Source organism: Triturus cristatus, chromosome 3_1 (assembly GCF_964204655.1).
Source record: "Triturus cristatus chromosome 3_1, aTriCri1.1, whole genome shotgun sequence".
NCBI lineage: Eukaryota > Metazoa > Chordata > Amphibia > Caudata > Salamandridae > Triturus > Triturus cristatus.
Genome location: NC_140583.1, coordinates 923,778,461 through 923,800,928, shown reverse-complemented (window position 1 = coordinate 923,800,928; position 22,468 = coordinate 923,778,461). Strand labels below are relative to the sequence as shown.

Below are 22,468 nucleotides of genomic sequence, written 5' to 3'. Positions count from 1 at the left end.
TAAAATAGCCGAAATATTAGAAAAACAGCTTAGATTATCAGCACCCAAAAATGAAGCTACTCACTAAGAAAAAAGAATACGAAATGGAGAAAACACGCAGAACTTGCAATGTATTGGCTGGTCTTTAATATAAAAAAACTTGGGAGAAAGCTACCGTGTGTTTTCTACCACATGCTTTGACGAAGGATAGGATTAGTTTTCTGACCGGAGAAGTTAAATGTTTGTGGATTCTTAAAAATCTGACAAGATGCTACTATAAATTAGAACCTATATCACAAGTAACAGGCCCTTTTTACGTCTGGCTTCAGCGCGCAGCAAGACCTACTGTTATCCATTCTTTATAAACAACAGAGTAAGCTTTGGCTCCACCAAGATTATTACTCTCATTTCGTGCAGTTGGTTCATTGGCAAGCGCTTCCAGGAAGTGTTGCACAGGAATGCATACCATAAGGGACTATTATACATCTAGAAAGCACTCTCAGCAGGCTGTCTGCCACATTCTATTCTTTATCTCCAATGCATGTTGTATACAGCAAACCATTCTGGTTTGCTACTTTTTCCCAGCATTGCCAGAAGAGCAGGCTTTAATGAGATTACAAGCATGTGTGCATACAACTTTTGCAACCAGCAAATGTGAAGCACTGTCTCTACATGTGCTGGCACATAACATCCAGGCTTATTGGTTGAGATCAGGCCTTTCAGGGCGGTATGGCCTTTGCCAATGCTTGCAAGAAATATATCACCGGCTTTCAAATGTTAATGTTAATGTTGTTTAGAAATGAATCTGATTGTAACGTTTATACTCCTTTCCCAATTACTGCATAAACATACATGAAAATGTATGCACACATATTCGTTTGCATTACCACTTATTTTCACAATCAATACTGCCTTAGGCTCCAGTGTCTTCTCTTCCCAACTCATTCATCTACTCCTAATATGTCCTTCTACGAAACCATTTTCATTGGCATTTATTTACTGTTTATTTTAAAGTGCCAACGCACTCAACGGATGCTTGACCATGCTTGTAGAAAAGAAAGAGGACATAGGGAGAACAGATACAATATTTCAGCATGTTCCAAGTTTGAATGATGGGTGGACTAGGAGGGTCTTCAGTTGTTGGAGGAATTTCCTGTAGTCTACCTCACATTAAAGATGTGAAAGGGAATGCCTTCCAATCAGTTGAGCCTTCACAATGTGTGGACCATCTACGAACTGCGATGTCTTAAAAGCAGAAGCAAGAAACAGTGCTGGGAGGCTAACCTTAAGTATCTGGTCAGATGGTAAAAGAGTAACAGTTTGAATGGTACCTTATCTGTGTTCTTGTGTAATGCTTATGGGGACAGGCAAGTGGCTTTAGGCTCAACTCTTTGTTTAAAAGGCAGGTAGTGAAATGAAATCCGTGGCGAGGGAATAGGTTTGAATATCACAGTGTGGAAGAAGGCAATGCAGTGACCGGTCACCAATGGAGACAGAATCCCACAAAAAGCGATGGAAAAGAGCCCATTACCAGGTCATAGTGTTTATTAGTGTGGTGAAGAGTCAAACAGGACCAAGAGAATTCTTAACAAGGCTGAAGATGATGGTGGTGGGACACCCATGGCATAGTGCCATTTAAACAGTAGCACCCAATAACCATCACATGGTAGAAGAAAGTGACTTTAGTGAATTTTACCCCACTGTAATTTACTACCCATTTGTACATCTATTTTTATAAATTGCGATGATCATTTTCACATCCAGTATAGTAATCAGGAGGCCATTTGTCATAATTATTTAATTATCACCAAGATCTGACCTTTATCGGCAAGCGTCCTGGCGATGTGCTCTCCTAGGAGTGAACAAGGGGCTGTCTAAAGAGCCACTGATGGCGAACAAAAATAACGTCGAGCAAGATCATTTTGCCCTCACCTTTGAGAAGAATTAGCAAGTTGCATCCTGAAAACTCACAGCATCACTGTGACCACAGCAGCCACAACCTGGAGCTGTGCCAGCTCTTTTGAAGCCAGCACTGCATTGCTGAATGCAGAAAGAATGAGCATTGGGCGTTGCAGTGCATGGATTTGCACCAATGTAGGAGTTAACAGAGTAAATGGAACTGGTACTCTTAATCTGACTCAACAGGGTAGCCGATAGGAGGGGACTACGGCTTTCAAGGTTTCCAAGCCAGTCTCAGGAAGCGGGTGGTGCACTAGACTACATAAGGGGCCTAAGACACAGGAGCAAAACCCTCTCCGAAATAGTTGAACATTTTTAAATCAAGATTTACCCCCTTCCAAAATCAGCAGAAGCTGAGGAGTTAAATTTAGAGGAAGACATCCTGTCTAGCATCACAGAGAAAAAAGTTGGTGACCCTTAAAATGGGTGGCTGTTGATGTAGAGAAATTGGAGGGTTTAAACCGTAGAGTCAGTATCTCCAATGAAAAGATAGTGCGGCTGCCGTGAACCACAAAGGTAATTTACAGAGAACTATAACTCCCTGTCAGGAAAACAAAGGAAGATCCAGAACATTAAACCATTTGCTGCCTCCAATATGTACAATGGAAAAAGAACAATTGCTGTGCAGAATGCAGAACAATGTCATACATTCGCCACAGTACGGAGCTCGGGGCCTAAATCCATTGTTTTTTTGCTGCCCATGTCAATCCAGTTTGAACCCAGCCATATGCAAGTCAGTCTTGACCCTGCGCCCAATGGGAACACTCCAGCCCGAACTGCTAGGCCAAATCCTCCCTGGACTAGAAACAAGCACCCTAGGACCTGTTTCGGGGCTTCACCACTCATGAGCCAGGATAGCTCGACTCCAGTGGCATGGAGAGCACGAGACCCATGTCTGGGCATACCCGTGCCACTCGGGGTGACAAATGCATAAAGAACAATAGATGGACAGAATGCAGAGGAATGTCGTACATTCACCCCGGTACAGAGATCTGACCCTAAATCCATCGTTTTTTTGCTCCCCATGCCATTCCAGTTTGAATCCAGCCATATGCAAATCAGTCTTGACCCTGTGCCCAATGGAAATCGTCCAGCCCGAACTGCTAGGCCAGGCCCTCGCTGGACTGGAAACAAGCACCCTAGGACCGGTTTCGGGATTTCACCCCTCATCAGCCAGGTTAGGCAAAGACCAAGGCCCAGAAAACATGGAAGGGCCCAAAATGAAAAGAGCCGTAGGGTAGGGCAGTATGGTAGGTTGAGTCCTTAAAGGTTTCAAGGAAGACTAAAAAAGAATTAAACCGGGAACACGAGAACCGCTGAATGGAGCCTTTTGTTAGGAAGAGACTACAGATCACAGAAGTGGGAATGGGAAAACCGCTGCAGTCCTCAGGATTCAGTGTGAAGTTCAAAACAACCACTGAACTCTGAAGGTTGTATCCTTAAATGCGATCATCAGACAGTACACACACATGATACTTTCCAACCAGACCCTTTAATCAAGGGTTAAAAGATGATAACATTACTGAAAGGTTGCTGCTGGATTTAGACATTGTGAAATCCATGGCAACTTGCTCAACTCCGGGGTCAAGACAGAGCATAGCATGGAAAAAGCCAAAGAATGACAGACTGTAGTTCATTTTCTCTACAGGATAAGAGAAGACTCCCATTTTCTCTGATGTCTGCAACGTTTTCTTCTGCTTGAGGGGTTGGTTTGTTCTATCCGGGCGGAAAGATAGCAAAATGGGAAGAATACAACTCCCTATCAAGCAGTGTTATAAGTGGGATGAGGAAGGCAAGGGTCCCAGGATTCAAGAGATTAATTTGAGGACAAACTACCAGAGACCCCACTTATCCTGAGACTTTACTAGCTACCGTTTTGTAGTGGATGGATGTTCCAAAGTAGAGCCGCTTGTTTCGAAGAATATTTCAATATTTGCAAAGGTCATTTTGGCATGTGTTAAATTGGGAACCTAAAATTCATAAAAAAGAATTAAAGTGTATGCCTTTTACTGTTTACTTGCCTTATCACTCAGGGCCAATATCCTGCATTTGTAATACTCAATGCAAGATTACATCTTTCCTTTGAACGCCTAGGCCACTAGCCTTAGGAAAAAAGGTCACTTAGTTAAAACAGTACTCAATGACAAACAGCTTGGCTACGAAAATAAAGTACGAGGGTTGAAAAAAACAATAAGACACAAGAGTTTAAAGGCTACACAATTTATCTTTCCTTACACTGGCAATTTAGAATTCTAGGACTAAACAAATATTCCGTTCACTTACCTAAAATGTTTTCATGTCGTAGTAACACTGTGTTGTAAAGTTCAGTTTCTCTGAACCACGATTTCTCATCTCTAGAGGAAAAAATCTTCACTGCAACACTTTCGCCCTGCCACTGGCCCCTCCAAACCTCTCCATATCGTCCTTTTCCTGGCAAAGGAATACATCAAAAAACACAGGAAACCTTTTGTCAATGATTAAACAAAATACATGAAAATAAGTAAACACCATAAAATTAAAAACGACTTTCGAAGTTGTTACAGATGCTATTACTAAGCCACATACTTATTTCATTACAAATTTAACGCGAGAGCAGTTATGTAAAATGCAAGATTCTTTAATATCACATAATGCTATGAGTACTTAATTGGTAATTAGGCAAAAAGCAGCCAAGTGAAAAGCAGTTTTGTATTTCAGAAAATCTCACAAATAGAGCTTCTAAAGTGTTTGCTAGAGTACAACATCGCATGGGTGTGTATCTGCCTAGCTTCTATACATTGAATAGCATAAACCGTTAAACTTTCAAAGCATTTTCTTCATTGTTGATTTTTCTGAAAAGGCATACTGATGACTACAAAGTAAAAGCTTAGTTTTGCGCCTCACTCCATATATTACCTACTGCCGGTCTACAGTAGGGGTTTATAGTTGGGACCTAGTTTCCATAGGAAAAGCGTTTTGTTCTGTGCTAATAACTTTGGTGCCGTTTGACGAATCTTCACAAAATGTTCAAAATTAGTACAACTTGTCAGTTCAGCTGCTGTGTTAAAAGTTTCAGGATAATTCGTCAAGCTGGAGCAGAGACAAAGTGTATCCCCATGCAATTTCCCCATGTGATTTTAGACACAACTACAGCCCAAACTGCTGAACAGAATGACACCAAATTTGGCAGAGAGATAGCTTTTGGTCCAGAAAGTTACCTTTTTGTGAATTGGTAAAATCCGTTTAGGAGTTTCCAAGATATTAAGAGAAAACCAAATTTTTATATAGAGGAACTTGGATCCTCCAACGATCAGACAGTTCCCGTGCTGAAATCGGATTGGCTGCCAACACTTCAACCAGGAAGCGTTCAAAGCCATCTTGGGATTCTGCTTCAGGCGAGTCTCCAAAAAGTTTGAGAAAAAAAAAAAAAAGAAAAAAGAGGCAGGGTAGGAATATCCTGACCCCATAGTTCTGGCCCTGGGGTCCCCGCCAGGGCGAAAGCATTTAAAAACAATTTTACTGCGAAATTGTGACAGAGTCACGAATCTGCAGCAAAAAGCAAAAAAAAGTGTGCTCTTTCGTGCTGTTTAAAAAAGCCTCTGGGTGGGCCAGGTTCGGGGGGCATGCACGAACATTTATTTATTTATTTTTAAAAGAAGGGGGGGGGGGGAAACGGGGCTCCTCTCATAGAGGTCTTTTTACCTTCAGGGAGCACCATCTCTCCGGGGCTTTATTTAAATGTGGGAGGGGGGCTGCACCGTACCCACTCCAATGGGCTCGTTTAGCCTCAGGCACCACCACTTCCACGGGGCTTATTAAAATAGTCGAGGGTGGGGCCACTCAGTCCTCCCCCTCCTCCAGGGACTTTCGTATTCCACAGGAACTACCACCTCTACGGAGCTGAATAAAAAGTTATTGGGGGAGGGCGCAGCCCCCGGCCCCAGAGAACACTCTGGGGAGGTGTTGATCCCAGAGATGGTAAATGGGCGAGGCCGTAAATGGCCCAGAGGGGGGCCGCGCAGTCCCCTCACCTTTTGCGTAAATCGCCCTGTCCCAGAAGTCCGCGCCTACCCCCTCCTCTGATATTTTATTTTTGGTCTTGGCCCGGGGAGGTGGTGGTCCCCGGGGCCATCAAAGGCCTGGGGAGAGGGAACACAAGGCCCCCCTCCTCCAATTTATATTTAACTTAGCCCACGAGACCTAGCCCACCCGGGGGCTCCACTTTAAAGCACGGAAGATCGAGCTTGATTCTCCCCCTCCCCTACCCCCCAATTTTGCCACAAATTCACGGATCAGCTGCGTTTTTGCAGTAAAATTGGGGGAAAATAATGTTACTAGACCCTGGCAGCGTCCCTTTGGGACAGCAACAGGCCTTCTCTTTTATTTAAACTTTGTTTGGGGAACTCAGCTGAGTCAGAGTCCAAGAATGGCTGCCAACACTTCCTGGTTGAAGTGTTGGCGGCAAATTAGATCTCAGCAGGAGATCTGTTGGATCTGTGTAGGATCCGCGTCCCTAGATATATACACATTTGTTTTTTCTTTAATAACTCGAAAACTACTGAACAGATTAACACCAAAACGGGCTTTTTCTGGAACAAGAGCTAGCTTTCTGCAAAATTTGGTGCAATTCCATCCAGCGGTTTGGGCAGTAGTCATGTTCAAAATCCCTATGGGAAATTGCATGGGGAAAACACATTTTGGGACCCCACTTTTTTCACAGCCCCTGCTTCACTAATGACCCCCTAAATTTGCGACACAGCAGCTGAACTCAGGTGCGTACTAGTGTTGAAAAGTTTGTGAAAATTTGGCGAACAGCGCCAAAGTTATTAGCAAAACAAAACCTATTTTTTCCTATGGAAACTAGGTCCTAAAACGATACCAACCTACAGGCGACTGATAGTTAGATACATATAAAACCTCCTAGCAGTAGGTAATTCTATTTAGAATCATGTTTCCTCAGTAAAATAGTTTTTGACTTGCCTAATTCTTACAACATTTTCCCCACAACGTGTGCCGGTGATTCAAGTTGTTCATGGAAAGTTCAGGGGGATTAGTCAAGCGGGGGCTGAAAAAAAAGAGTAAAAAAGTGCGTTTCCCATGTTAATTCCCACCAAGACTTTAGACTACAGCCTGAACCGCTGAACGGGATTACATCAAATTTGGCAGACAGGCAGTTCTTGGTCCAGAAAGTACACTTTTTATTTGGTGTAAATCCATTCAGTGGTTTGAAATGTTCATGGAAATCCAAATTTGTATATCTGGACTGCGCCTAAGCACAGATCTCATGGTAAGATCGGATTGGCTGTCAGCACTTCAAGCAGGAAGTGCTGGCAGCTCCATGGGACCAATATACATGATAGCACCCCATTGAAATACACTGTAGTGAATGGCAGGTTTCGAGGTTCACATAAAGGAGAATGTATAAAGGGTGAGTACATGTTTTAATTGCAATCTAAATCATTTGTGGATGCTACCATACACATTATTGGAATTGTGGTGTGTTCTAAGGTGATTTTACCCCATGAAGAAGCTTTCTGCTGGAATTTCATTAATCACGTTTGAGAGAAAAAAGTTTATGATGTTCCCATAGGAGGTATGGAAGGTGTGAATAAAGTCTTAAGTCTGACATTGTCAGTAAAACGTACTTCCAACAGCAGCAGCGTGTCAGTTGATTCCTTTGTTTTCTATTGTAGCCTCCCGAAGTGTTCTAAAGAAGAACTAGAGCGCTAACAGTCCTACTTACGAGAAAAGTATGGAACACCTGAAGCCACCTTCATCGAATCAAACGGGCAAAACTTAAAACATTTAATTTAGAAAGTGAAAAAATGAGGGGGTTCATTTTGTTATAGAAATTATGGTTAGTGCTGTAAAAAGGAAAATTAGGACACGTTTTAGGTTCTCAAATATCTTCCTCTTCTAGGTCATTAAATCATTCTGAGATACTCCAGTGGCAGGTCCATGGACCATGGTGAGCAAAAAGGAGGGAGCAGGGGCATGCACACAGACATCGGAAGGGGGGGTAGGGGCAGCAAGCTAAGCCCATATGATAAGCAGGAGGACAAGAATGGGGGATAGAATTGGGCAAAGGAGGGCAGGAAGAGTGGGCAGGGATATTTAGCTAAATGGAGGGCAGTGGCAGCACATTGGACCGTGCAGGGCAGAGGAAAGGGGGCTGGTGCATGGACTCAGACAACAGAGGGTAGGGAGGAGGTGGATGGGGCAGCAAGCTAACTATTTAGGGAAGGGCAGTGGCAGAACAATGGCCACACAGGGCTGAAATTAGGGAACAGGGGCATGGGCTTGGACAATGGATGGCGGGGGGAGGGGGCAGGAGCAGGAAGCTTTGGTTGAGGCAGCACAATGCCAGGCCCTGCGTCCAACCCCCCCTCCACCATAAATTGTGATGGGCATCTTACCCTAAAATTACCCTTGCCACCCAACAGCCCAAACCCACCCTAAAATTACCCTATACTTATTAATCTGTTCACACTGTCATTAATGAAATTGTAGGGATGCACATATTTAACCCCTTCGGTGCTCATGACGGAACGGTTCCGTCATGAGCCACGGTTGAGCTGTGCTCATGACGGAACCGTTCCGTCATGACCACGCCCGCGCAAGATTCCGTCAGCACAGCGGCGGAATCTGCGCAGCATGGAAGGGGTTAAAAGAATTTTTTTAATGTTGGGGAATCCGTGATTAGTAATTCATGGATTCATTGCGATCACAGGATTGGAATCAATAACCATAGAGGACTTGTGGGCCCGTCTAGGTTTTCAGACCCGTGGAAGTATTGCGGTACCACAAACATTATTTAAAAAAATGAATAAAACTTGTACATTTACAAAAACATGTTATATTTTACATTTAAGTAGATATCTGATTTTCACCTTTTAAAACTTATATAAAGTATACATTTTTCTTTAAAAATGTCTACAGTTTACCAAATTAACAAGCAACATAAATTGTGGTACACTTAGTACTAAAAATAAACCCTCGACATTAACTCAAAAAACTAAACATTACAGGAACATAATACTTTGAAAATAGAATTTGAAAAACCTTTGAAATTGACTAAAAAAACCCAAAGGTTACTGGGATGTTATAGTTAGGAAATAGAGTTAAACAAACCTTAAAAATTAACCGAAAAAAGGGGTTACAGTGACGTTATGGTTAGGCTCAGATTATACACACACAAAACCATAGATATTCAGCAGATATAGTTAACTGAGCTAACTATAACTTACACCCCTGCAATCCACTGCTTATGACCTCATATATTACATCAGTCATAACATGGTCAGTGACATCACTCATGGCATTTCAAATGACATCGCTGATGAAATCCTCCACAGAACCACTCACACCCACAATCTCTCATACATCCACTCCCTCATACAACCACACATTTTCTCACTCGATAACCACTCACACACCCAGTAACTCATCCATATAGCCACTCACTCACTCATACAGCTACTCACAAACCATTCACCCATACAGCCTCAGAGCCACTCGCACACCCACACAACTACTTACATACCTATTCACACATCCATACAATTACTCACACATCTACTCACTCCCCCATACACCCACTCACACTCACTGTCCAATACAGCCACTCACTCACCTATACAACCACTTCCACAGTCACTCACCACTTTGTCACCCACACAGTCACTCATTCACCCATACAGCCTCTTACACACAGTCACTCACCCATACAGCCACTCACACATGGGTACACACAACCGCTCGCATAATATGTTAAAAATCGTATCGCTCATTAGTAGTACACAAAGTATACCAATTTAAATTTTGCAGTACCTTAGTATATTTGTTTAACACTCAAACTTTTAGAAAACACTCACAATCACTGAATGATTTCTAGAGTGATGTAATTAGTCATGTCACTGAACATGTCCTGAGTGATGCAATATTAAGGTCATAAGAAGTGCATTGCGGCGGCGTAAGTTGTAGTTAGCTCAGGTAACTGCTGAATATTTAAGGTTTTGTGTGTGTATAATCTGAACCTAACTATAACGCCCCTGTAACCTTTATTTTTACAGTGAAAAAAATAAATTTATATATACTTGACGAGGAAACGTTTGAAGAAATATATATATATATATATATATATATACACACACTTAAAAAAACCATAGGTTTCACACAGGTTATAGTTAGGTGGATATTTCACTCGTAAAAAAACAATGAAATTCCCCCGTTATAGTTAGTTCAGATAACTATAACTCGCGCGCCCGCAATCCACTGCTGATGACGTCACATATTACATCACTCATGACATGGTCAGTGACATCACTCATGACATCACTGATGACATCATCCTTGTGATAGAGTGGCGGTCGCGCGAGTTATAGTTATCTGAACTAACTATAACGGGGGAATTTCATTGGTTTTTTACGAGTGAAATATCCACCTAACTATAACCGGTGGGAAACCTATGGTTTTTTAAGTGAATTTGCAAGGTTTTTTAAATGCTAATTCCTAACTATAACGTATGTGAAACCTATGGTTGTTTAAGTGAATTTGTACGTTTTTTTAAATGCTAAGTTATGTATTTATAAAAAAAAAAAATTCAAGGTTTTTCACTGTGCGCGCGCTTTGGGCGCACGGTGCGCTGCGCGCACAATGCGCGCACCCCGCGATTTAAAAAAAAAAAAATTATTTCCCCTTGTGGTCCTTCTATGACCCCCTGAGAATGGCTAGGGGGTCAGGAGCTCTCTTCGCTGCCCCCTTTTCACGTTTTCCACCTTTTTTCCCCCTTCCCTTTCCTTTTCAGTGCGAGAGACAAAATGGCGGCCGACACTTCCTGATTTCGACCGATTCGAATGTTTACCGACATCTAACAACCAATCAGAATTTCGCTCGCGCACGGTACCGTGCGCGCACGGTGCGCGCGTATAGATATTTATATGCTTTTAAATGCTATTTTCTCTGGAAATACTGAACACATTGACACCAGACCTGCAAAAGGCACTTCCCTGACCTGAGGACTACCTCTCTGCCAAATTTTAAGTAATTCTGTTCAGCCGTTCGGGCTGTACCTTCGACTAAAGGTCCTATGGAAAAATGCATGGGGAAAACGCGTTTTGGGACCCCCCTTTTTTCTCGGCCCCCGCTTGACGAATCACCCCGAGACTTTCAGGGTAGGAGCTGAGCGGAGCGCCCCATTTGTTTTGAAAATTTCACGAGTATTCGTCAACCGGCGCCAAAGTTATTCAAAATAGAATTTTCAGATTTCCTATGGAAACCCGGTCCTAACTATAACTATCTACTGGCGACTGCCAGTAGATTATATCTATCTATATCTATATCTATATCTATATCTATATATATATATATATATAGGAGCGGAGCGTAGCGCCCCATTAGTTTTGAAAATTTCGCGAGAATTCGTCAATCGGCGCCAAAATTATTCCAAATAGAATGTTGCGGATTTCCTATGGAAACACGGTCCTAACTATAACTATCTACTGGCGACCGCCAGTAGATTATATATATACACATACACATACATATGCAAAAAAGAAGGAGAGAACTCTGGGTAGTTCCCAAGTTTAGGTGGATGGCAGCTCGTGTACAGGGCACCCTCAACACCAGCGACACTCTAAATTTTCTCACCTCAAATGTCTGCTTGTCTATCAAAGTTTTTAAGCATAGGATTAGCACAATGCTATCCACGCCGAGATAAAAATGGACAAAGTATTTTGCCATTTATACAGCAATGTCTTTAAGCGCTTTGCTGTATAAATTGATGAATGTCCGCAAAACTTTTCAGAGCTATTGCACTTGTTTCACTGTTGGAAGACTGAAAGTTTTGCAGCATTTTGTAAAGGGGTGCAAAGATAAAAGGGGTCCCAAAACAAGCTTGAAATCCATTGCATTTTGCATCTACTATTGTATTTCACGTAGCATGACAACGGCAAGTCGGATTTAGCTGAAATGTGGCAGCATTAGATATTAGGGCGCACAGAAACGTCCTTTGGGTACTGCAGGTAAGCAGAGCACAAAAAATTAAAGATAAACGATTTTTCAACTTACTGATATCTTGTAGCACAATATTACTAAAAGTAGCAAGGAAGTACAAAAAATAAACAAGATTGCATATGTAAAGCTTCAGATTTACTACGTGAACAACTGAAAGACCCATTTATGGTCACATGCTAATGGAAACCTACAAACAAATGCATAACAAATAGAATACAGGCCTCGAGAAATCTACTCGCCCACTTGCTATGGCGAGTAAGATGTTATCAGGGCAAGCTATTTAAGAGCCTAATAGCTCAATCTGGTCTGATGAGAATCTAGCTGACAAAGAACAGGTGTTCATTTAATTCAGAAAGTGAAAGAGCAATAAAGATGCCTTTAAATCGTGTTACATTTGCTGTGTGTTCAAAAGCAGAGGTCAAACATCAGCTTTTGTATTCTTACAAATTGTTCCTTATTTTGTCCTAGGGATCAGTTTACAAAATTCTTGAAGTTTGCAGTCAGAGAAAGAAAAGAAAAGTGAACTCTGACAATCGTGCGCTGTGCAATGAAAGGCTTTAAGAGATCAGCTTTTTCTATAACACATTTAAATAGCTTGTAAATGAACTGTACACATTTCAAAATATAGTTCAGTAGTTTGCAAACTACTTTTTAAATTCCGATGTGTGATGAAAACTTTTTTTTTAACAAAATCAAAACAAACAAGAATACTTTACTTTGTGATGTGCAAATGATAGATATTTGTAAAACCCAATTTACACATTATTATTTGTACACTATACAGTTTTATCACTAAAACCATGTCAGTGGAAAAATGTATGACTATTTCACTGGAAATGTGCAGTCTATAAATGATAGTGCACCCACACATCTTGATTTATTAATCGTTCTATTAAAAGTGGAAGGTTTCAAACAAATGTCGAAACATTTCTGACCTCACTCCAATCAATGCTTTTGATCAACCAAGAGGCATGTGAGGGATCTTATGTACCATTTATGTGGACTGGATTTTTATTCTAAATGGAGAAAAAGTTTAGTCTATTAAATCTAACAAAATAGTGTTAGACCTGTCAGCCCTTTGGGTGGTCCCTCCTCATCATTATTTATTTTGTCCCACTTTTGCCTCAAACCCTGTTTGAATTTTTCCTTTTTGGGAACCACCAGACTTTTTAGTGTTGCTGCAGATTCAGGGAGCCATTTTATCTACCCCTGAAACTTCTGTCTGAGGGCCTGGAGCACAAAATGGTGGCCACCTGTGACATCACCAGCACCCACTGGAACCTACTAGCACCTTCCAGAACATTCCAGAACCCTGTGACAGTTGGAGGCGGTTTAGAATGTTGGGAAGCTAAGACAGAGAGTTGGCAGTTGGAGCTGGCAGTTGGCACCTGACTGGTGAAGAGTGAGCAGCAGAAACCTGAAGGAGGAAGGAGTGAGGCAGCAGGGGTGGAAACTTGTGCCTGGAGTGGGGTCCATAAACCCACCCTTGATACTAGTCCCTACTGACTGAGCCCAGCCTGAAGCCCTGTGTGGGAAGAAGCAAGAAAAATCATCTTAAGGACCTGGACAGCAGGAACAGGCCTTAGAATCCAAGAACAGCAAGATCCTGACCTGGATACTGGTTTCTCTGGAGTCCGTCGAGAAGCCTGAGACCCGGAGCCCGAGGTGGAGAAGCGGCGCTGACTGGAAAAGCAGACGTCGTACCCGGAGCCGCCAGAGGTCGAGAGAGGGCGCCGACGGAGGTCGTGAGGAGTACCAGAGGTCGAGGAGGAAGTCACCCGAGGTCGAGTGAGCGGCGTCGACGGGGGAGTGAAGTCCGCCCTCCGGAGTCGCCGGAGACCGAGGTGAAGTGTGCCGGAGGTCGGGAGTGGAGGTCGCACTCCGGAGTCGCCGGAAACCTGAGGAGAGGAGCACCGGAGGTCGGGAGTGGAGATCGCACTCCGGAGCCGCCGGAAGTCGACATCGAGCCAAGGCCGGCCGACGTCATCGAAACTGAGGTCGCCATCGGACCGGAGCCGCCCGAAGTCGACATCGTGTCAAGACTGCCCGACGCCATCGAATCGGAGGTCGAGATCGAGCCGAGGCCGCCGACATCGAACCGGAACCGCCTACCGGCGTCGTCAAGAACTGACATTGCGCCGAGGCCGCCGACATCGAACCGGAACCGCCTCACGGCGTCGACACGACTCCAGCGGCGTCGGAACTTCAGAAAAAGGGCAGTAAGTGGAATAGAGGGCGCCAAAGGCCCTGTGGAATCCTAAGAGACTACTCTAGGGGTTAGAGAGGTGCTGGAACCAGCTGGACTGTGCCAGGGGTGAGCTGAGACTAATTCAGAGGGGTTGTGTAGAGTGAGAGAGCCAGGTCTCTGGTATTCCCCCCTTGATCTACCTCAGTTTAGGCCTCAGCCTTGTCCAAGCCAGGGAGTAGACACCCTCAAGCCTTCCACACCCCCACAAGCTGTGCCTGGGCCAAATCAGCCCATAGAAATTTAAATGTGATCTGATTCTATGAGTGTCACTGTCAGCTTTTAATTATTTATTGAGGGCACTGTATTTATTGTATTTAACCTATTTATTGCTTCACTGTATTTATTGTTCCACAGGATTTATGGTCGCACAATATTTATTGGTTTACAGTATTTATTGCCTCAGAATATTTAATTGCCTGTATGTATTGCACTTATATTTATGCCTTCCTTATTTATGATCACCCCTATTTATTGAATCATTAAGACAGTATTTATTTGACCTGCACTATTTAAAAAGCCTTGTATATTGTGATTGTGTTAATATTTATCTAATCAGCAACTAAGAGAAAAAGAAGATAAAGAAAGATATTTTCATAATTTTTACGGTGTAGAGTCGTTTTTGGAACGGATGCACGCATGGTTATTGTATGGGTATGACGTATGCTTAGCACGGTGCCTGATTCCTGACCACTCGAGCCAAGCTACCACTGTATGTCCTGGAAAGACCCCGTTACCACCACCCTTTCCGGTGTGGGAGTGGAGTAATTTCCAACAGTTTTCATACAGCAGACATGCTGAACACGCATATTTGAAAGTGCTTTCATATTTGATAATGAAGAAAAAAGCGACTCAATGAAATAAAATATTTGACTATCATCACACAATTTGAAACCATTTTATGGGTCAAGCGCATTACAGTTATGTTGAGTAGATTATTCAAGTCACTTGACCTGCAGGTCTGATTAAAGTTTAATGATTTTTTTAGGCATGCAATACATATTACTCTACATATGTTTTCTTTGCATGCTCTCTGGGTCACAAAATAAAACAAGCCAAACAAAAAGCATCTTTCTTATGCACCCCTGTGCAACAAAATGAAAAATGAACCCAGCAGTGAGCCACACAAAGTACTATTTGGAGGACATGATAATTGGCCACTAGGGCAAAAATATTAATTTCCATTTTTATGGCAATGATTGCCTTTCATTCCCTTTGGCCTTCAGATGTAGCACAATCCTACTAAAAGTAGCAAGGAAGCCCAAAATATAATCCAGACTGCCTAAGTAAAGTTTCAGAATTACTACATGAACTAAAAGACATGGTTATGGTCACATGATTATGTAAACCAATAAGCAAAATATATAACACAATTATTGATAAAAAGAAAGAAATCACATTAAATCGGATTTCCACTCTGTAGTTATACTTAGTATTCCCAACAAAAGGAATTCCTCGGATATTGGCTTCCCAATAACAGTCCTACCGTTTAACGAATGACTACAAAACTTTCCAGACCTATAGCATTTCCTACATTTCGTGGTGAATCGTTAAGGGATGCAAAGATAAAAGAGGGTCCCAAAATGCGTTTCTACACCAATACATTATCATTAGACTATCGTATATGATGTAGTGCGAAAACGGCTGAATGGCTTTACATGGAATTTTGCAGGATTAAACATTATGGTGCAGAGATTATGCTACTTTTGTACTGCAGTTAAGTAGGGTAAGTATTTTTTTAAGTTGCAAGGCATTTAAACTAAGTAATATCTGTCACTGCTGTACTTTCACAGAATTTCACAACATTTTGTGAAACTACTGCGGTGCATGGCCATAAACAAATTTAAAAATAGATTAAAACATATATAAATACATGTACCTACCTATTACCACATTAATAAAGTGGTAATAGGTAGGGACCTACTACTTAACTATATATAAGGCTTTAGGACTGAACACAACCAAAGTGTAGTAAAAACAATATGGCTGCCTTTTCATTCTCTAAAAACTGCCATCACCCATACTGGCTTGTTAAGGTCATGTACCACGGTATGCTGCAAAGTTATCATGGTATTCAATGGGCCAAAATATAACTAAGGCCTAGATGAATTATTGGATTGTACTATCCTTGCAACACGCGTGGTGTCGCACGGGCAATGCAATGCTTAAGTCAGATTTACATAAGAACGCAAGGCCATCATGCGTGGCCCTGCATTAATTGGTACATGTGGAAAAACACAAGGCAGTGCTATTTTCTGTTTTGCATTGCACTGCACCATGCAATCTACACTGCTGCTAAATTTCACATACATCCGTATGCCACACCACTATAGTCAATCCACTATACTCTATTTCACTATACACCGCTCCACTGCACCAAACTCCACTTTACAACACTCCACTCTATTGCAATGTACACAATGTCACTCCACTGAACGCCACTTAATTCTACGTTATTCAACAGGACTCAACTCAAATGTATGCCACTTCACTGTATGCTATTAAACTCTACCCCACGCAACTACAGTCTACACCACTCAATCATATACCACTCCAGTCTACATCACTTCATTATAAGCATATCCATTGTACAACATTCCGCTCTACACCACTCCACGTTATTACAATGTGGACAACTCCACTCTATGCTATTACACTTTACGCAACTCCACTATATGCTTCTTCAGTGTACATTACTACATTGTTTGCCACTCCACTACACTCTACTGCATTATATGCTATTCCACTGTATGCCACTGCTCTCTACTCCACTGTATGACACTCCACTCTAATCCATTCCACTGGACGCCACACTACAGTATTCTATTACGCTCTACCCTCTTCCAATGTACGCCACTCATACCTACACCACTCCCTTCTACGCTATTCCACTGCATGTCACTCCAATATATGCTACTCCACTCTACACCACTCCATTCTGCACTAGTCCATTGGACGCCACTCCACTAGTTGCTATTTCACTCTACCCAACTCCATACTACACTACTCCAGTCTAAACCACTCCACTCTACTCTACTCCACTCCACTCTACTCCACTCCATTTTAATCTACACTGCTCCCACTGTTCTCCATTATAAGCTACTCTCTTGCACCCCACTCCATTCTATGCTATTACACTGTAGGCAACTTCAATCTTTGCCCCTCCACTTTATGCTATTACACTCTACCCCACAATACGCTACTCCAGTCTAAACCACTCCACTGTACGAACTTACACAGTACACTACTACGCTATATGCTACTACACTATATGCTATTACACTTTACACCACTCCACTGTATGCTACCACACTCTACGCCACTCCACGGTACTCTCTTCCACTCATTACAACTCCATTCTACAAACTCTACTACACTCTAAGCCACTCTACTAGACTCTACTCCACTCTATCCCCATACACTCCACTGTCCAAATTTGCTCTCTACTCTATGCCTGTACACTGTATTGTACTACACTCTGCAACAGTTTCCAACACTGTACAACATAGTACTCCCTCTACAGTACGAGACACCACTCCAATTAATAACAGCTTTCTTGACTCTACACTACTTCAATGTATGCCACCCCACCTTAAGCTAATCCACTATAGACCACTACACGCTATTCCACTCTATGCAACTCCACTCTCCTACACTCCACTGTGCAGTATTCCACTGTATAACTACTCCATTTTCCAGTAATTCACTCTACCCAACTACAATGTACGTCACTCCACTCCACTCTACACCGCTCCATTGTACGACACCCTCCTCCAGTGTATATAACTCCACTCTATAGAAGTCTACCACACTTCGTGGCAATCTATGACATTCTACTCCACTCGATCCCTGTAAACGCCACTGTCCCACTCTATGCTGTACACTCCAATGTTGCACACTTTATTCCACTATATGACACTTTTCTATACAACACAGCATTCAACTCTACTGTACGAGTACCCACTTTAATTTACAACAGTTAACTACCTATGCTACACCAGTGCACTCTATGACACTCTACAACACATTCAATACACTCTATCGTACTTTACCCCACACTATGTTATACCACTCTACTCTACTACACTGTAGGCTTTACCTCACTCTAACCTACTATACAACAATCCACTCTACGCAGCTCCACTGTTTCTCACACTACTGTACTCTTTGCAACTCCACTCTACTACACTGTATGCCACTCTCCAACAATTTACTAGTCTATACCCCTACACTCCACTGTACTACACTATATGACACTGTAAAACACTTTACTCCACTCTACGAAACCCTAGTCCTTATACAACACTGTAACCAACTCTTTGTATGCCACTGCACCCCACTTTACTCCACTCTATTCTGACACAGCACTCTACTACTTCATTGTACCCAACTCCATGCCACTCAAAGCCATTGTACTCTAGAACACTGTATGCCAATCCACTGTACCGCACTCTACAACACTCTACACCACTCCACAAAAATCAACTAGACTGTATGCCACTCTACTGTAGTCTACATCACTTTACTATACTGTACAAAACTCCACTACATTCTACTGTACAACACTATACTCCAATTTATGACATTTCACTCGACTGTATGCCACTCCACTACACTTTGTCCCACTTTATGCTACTGTACTATACTCCGCTCTATGCCGCTCCACTGTGACACTTTATTCCACTGTATGTTACTCCACTGTACAAAACTGTATAACACTTTACTACACTGTACAATACACTATTACATTCTACTCGATTCGAACCTACAATACTCCAGTCAATGACAATAAACTTTACAACCCTCTCCTCCACTGTACGACATTCCACAAAGTTAAGAAAAGGTTTTTATTTTACCCTATACAAGCCAAGTTCAAATTACACAAACTTTAAACATTCTAAAGATATATTTATAACTATCATTTACACTTTATCCACCACCTTCAAAATATTATAAGTAGCGGAACTCGTTACACAGTCTTTTTTGCCCGCTAACCAGACAACACCAACTATAACTCGCCCCTCTACCATGCACTGTATTGTGACAAACAATGTAATTTAAGAACTTATAAGTGTTTTTATGAATGGTATGATTTCACATGCTATAAGTGATGTAGTAGGCAAGGGTATAAACAATGCACAGAAATGGCATGTGTTATGGTTAAAGTAGTGTGGCAAGTGAGGTGACAAGGGTGAGTTCGGAGGAGCACGACTTATAGTAATTTAAAGGTAGTGCGTAAGTTATAAGTTGAAGATATAACTATAGATTTACAATTTTAAAAGTTTGTGTAGTTTAAGTTTGGTTTGTGTTGGAAAATGGGTTTCTAGTTGGCAGAGGTCTGTATCATGTCCAAGCAAGAACCACAATCCTAGACAGGGTAAGTCACAACACACCCTAAATTATCCTGTGCTCACCCTCTAATAGCCTGGCACAGAGCTGTCAGGCTTAACCTAAAAGGCAATATGTACTTGTGCAAAACTTCAAACAGTAACACAGTGAAAACTCTACAAAAAGACTCCACACAAGGTTAGAAAAATAGAGCTTACTTTTATAAATAAAACAAGACAAAAACAACAAATATCCTACAAGTAGAATTCGAGATATGAATTTTTAAAGAATACATGTAAAATACGCGCTTAAATGGTTTATCTGGTTGCGCTGAACCGGAGCAAAATCAAACGTTCATGCCGACCACGATGGAGCGTGGGCCGGCTACAGATACCCGCTTGGGCCCGCTGAACCAAACTACCTTGATCTGGCGTTGCGTCGATGTCGTAAAAGACACCGGTCCTGGAGATGATGCGTGACTACTGCTTCCTCAGCAGGCGATGTGTCGATTCTGAAGGCATTGCACTGATTCAGGACAATATCCTGCACTTTAGCTGCTAAAAGGTGAATGTGTTTTGAATGACCGTAGTAAACGAACATGTTCTACTTGTTAGCAAAGCAGGCACGGGTAGCAGGCCTGCGCGTTGGTTTGAGAATGCTCATGCATTCCGGTGTAAGATTAAGGTACCCAAATTCTAGGACCACAGGAGCCATTTTGCAAGCTTGAGAGAGACGGGGTCTGGGTGCCCGATTTCACCATGGTTCAGTGTGAAAAGGTCCAGCCTGTTGGGGCGGGGGGAGTCTCTCATGCAGACCCACCAAGGGTTCAACCAGAGTGGTGAACCAGGGTTGACAGGCCTTAGTGGGAGCCACCAGAATGAGGGTGAAGGACGTCTGCTGACGCATCTGAACCACAAACTGAAGTAGGGGGGAGAGGAGGGAAAGCTTAAGCAAATATATACCTGACCAACTAATTTATAGTGCATTGCCCTTGGACTGAGGGTGTGGAAACCTGGAGGCAAAGCTTGGGCATTTGGCGTTTTCTGCCGTGGCGAAGAGTTCTAGGAGTGGGAGGCCCCAATGGTGGAGAACTGGGTCGACAAAGTGCAACTCCTACAACAGGTAGTTGGTGTTCTACCACTGCAGAGAGCGAAAAGTGAGGCATTAGATCATCCCAATGACCCTTCGCTTGGGTCCACTGATGCGCCAAGTACTCCTGCAATGGATACATGTGTAACCAGGAATGGGGCACAATGGCAATACAGGAGGCCATCATCCCGAGAAGGCAGAGGACTGTCCTGAATGTTCCTTGGGGGACTGGTTGAAAAGGAGGGATTAGTGCCTAGAAAGACTGTATCCTGGCAGCGTTTGGACAAGCCTTGCAAACTTCTATGTTTTGCTCACGCGACCGCAATCCTCTGCTGATGACGTCAGATATTACATCACTGTATTTAGACACTTATTTGCCCATGTCTTCTTCCATTAATCTTTAGCTATACATATATTACAAATATTTATTTTTCAGAAAGACACATATGTCATCAATGATGTAATATCTGACGTCATCAGCAGAGGATTGCGGTCGCGTGAGTTATAGTTGCCTGCACTAACTATAACGGGGGAATTTCATTGGTGTTTTACGAGTGAAATGTCCACCTAACTATAACCTGTGTGAAACCTATGGTTTTTTAAGTGAATTTGCAAGGTTTTTTAAATGCTAAGTTATGTTTTTTTTTTCAGGTTTTACACCGTCCCCCAAGGGAAAAAAAGGCAAATTTTTTTTTTTTAAATCGAGAGGTGCGCGCACCCAGCGCGCACTGCGAACCGTGCGGGCACCGTGCGCGCTTTGTGGGCACTGGGTGCGCTTCGCGCACCGAGCGCCCACGCTTCGCGATTTAAAAAAAAAAATTGTTTTTTCTTCCCTTGGGGGTCCTTTTGTGACCCCCTGACCAAGGCTAGGGGGTCAGGAACTGTCCACTCTGCCCCATTTTCACGTTCTCCACCTTTGATTTTCACCCCCTCAGACTGCGAGAGACAAAATGGCGGCCAACACTTCCTGGTTTCGACCGATTCGAATGTTTACTGACAACTAACAACCAATCAGAATTGCGCTCGCGCACGGCAGGGTGCGCGCACCCAGCACGCACGGTGCGCGCGTATAGATATTGATATGCTTTTAAATGCTAATTTCTCAGGAAATACTGAACAGATTTACATCAGACCTGCGAAAGGCACTTCCTTGACCGTATGGCTACCTCTCTGCCAAATTTCAAGTAATTGTGTTCAGCCGTTCGGGCTGTAGCTGTGTCTAAAGGTCCTATGGAAAAATGCATGGGGAAAACGCGTTTTGGGACCCCCCTTTTTTTTTCGGCCCCCGCTTGACGAATCACCCCGAGACTTTCAGGGTAGGAGCTGAACGGAGCGCCCCATTAGTTTTGAAAATTTCGCGAGGATTCGTCAACCGGCGCCAAAGTTATTCAAAATAGAATTTTGAGATTTCCTATGGAAACACGGTCCTAACTATAACTATCTACTGGCGACCGCCAGTAGATTATATATATATATATATATGATTTATGGTTTCTGGTACATGTATTCATTTTATTCCTCCAAAATGTATTAAACCCAGCCATTTTGATAAGTGACCAGTATGTGATGACTAATCTAGTGGAGTACGTTGTAATGAGCATTCCTGATTGAGGCACTTGCCTGCTGGGAAGTGGATACAGAGGGACTTTGTAGCATGCCTACCTACATGTCTCTGTTTATGCAGACCTGAAAGAAGATAATATTTTCCCAATGAAGCGTGAAATTAAAATGAACAAACAAAAAAGGCACAGCTGGATATCTGGCCCACATTTAATTACATACTTCTTTTTTTAGTGAGGTGTGCAAGAAACTACCGCAGAAAAGCCGCCCCTTCTTCAAGGGGAAAGCACAAAAGAATGTATTTCTGTACAGTTT

General features: G+C 42.6%; 1 protein-coding gene across 2 annotated transcripts in view; it reads right to left on the bottom strand.

The window, feature by feature from the left end:
• ACVR1 (activin A receptor type 1) overlaps positions 1-22,468 on the bottom strand; it is a 318,170-nt gene that overhangs the window by 93,125 nt on the left and 202,577 nt on the right. For both annotated transcript variants that reach the window (XM_085645512.1, XM_085645514.1), the window contains one exon: positions 4,222-4,368. In XM_085645512.1, the coding sequence (XP_085501638.1) occupies positions 4,222-4,368 (147 nt within the window). The remainder of the gene's footprint in view (positions 1-4,221; positions 4,369-22,468) is intronic.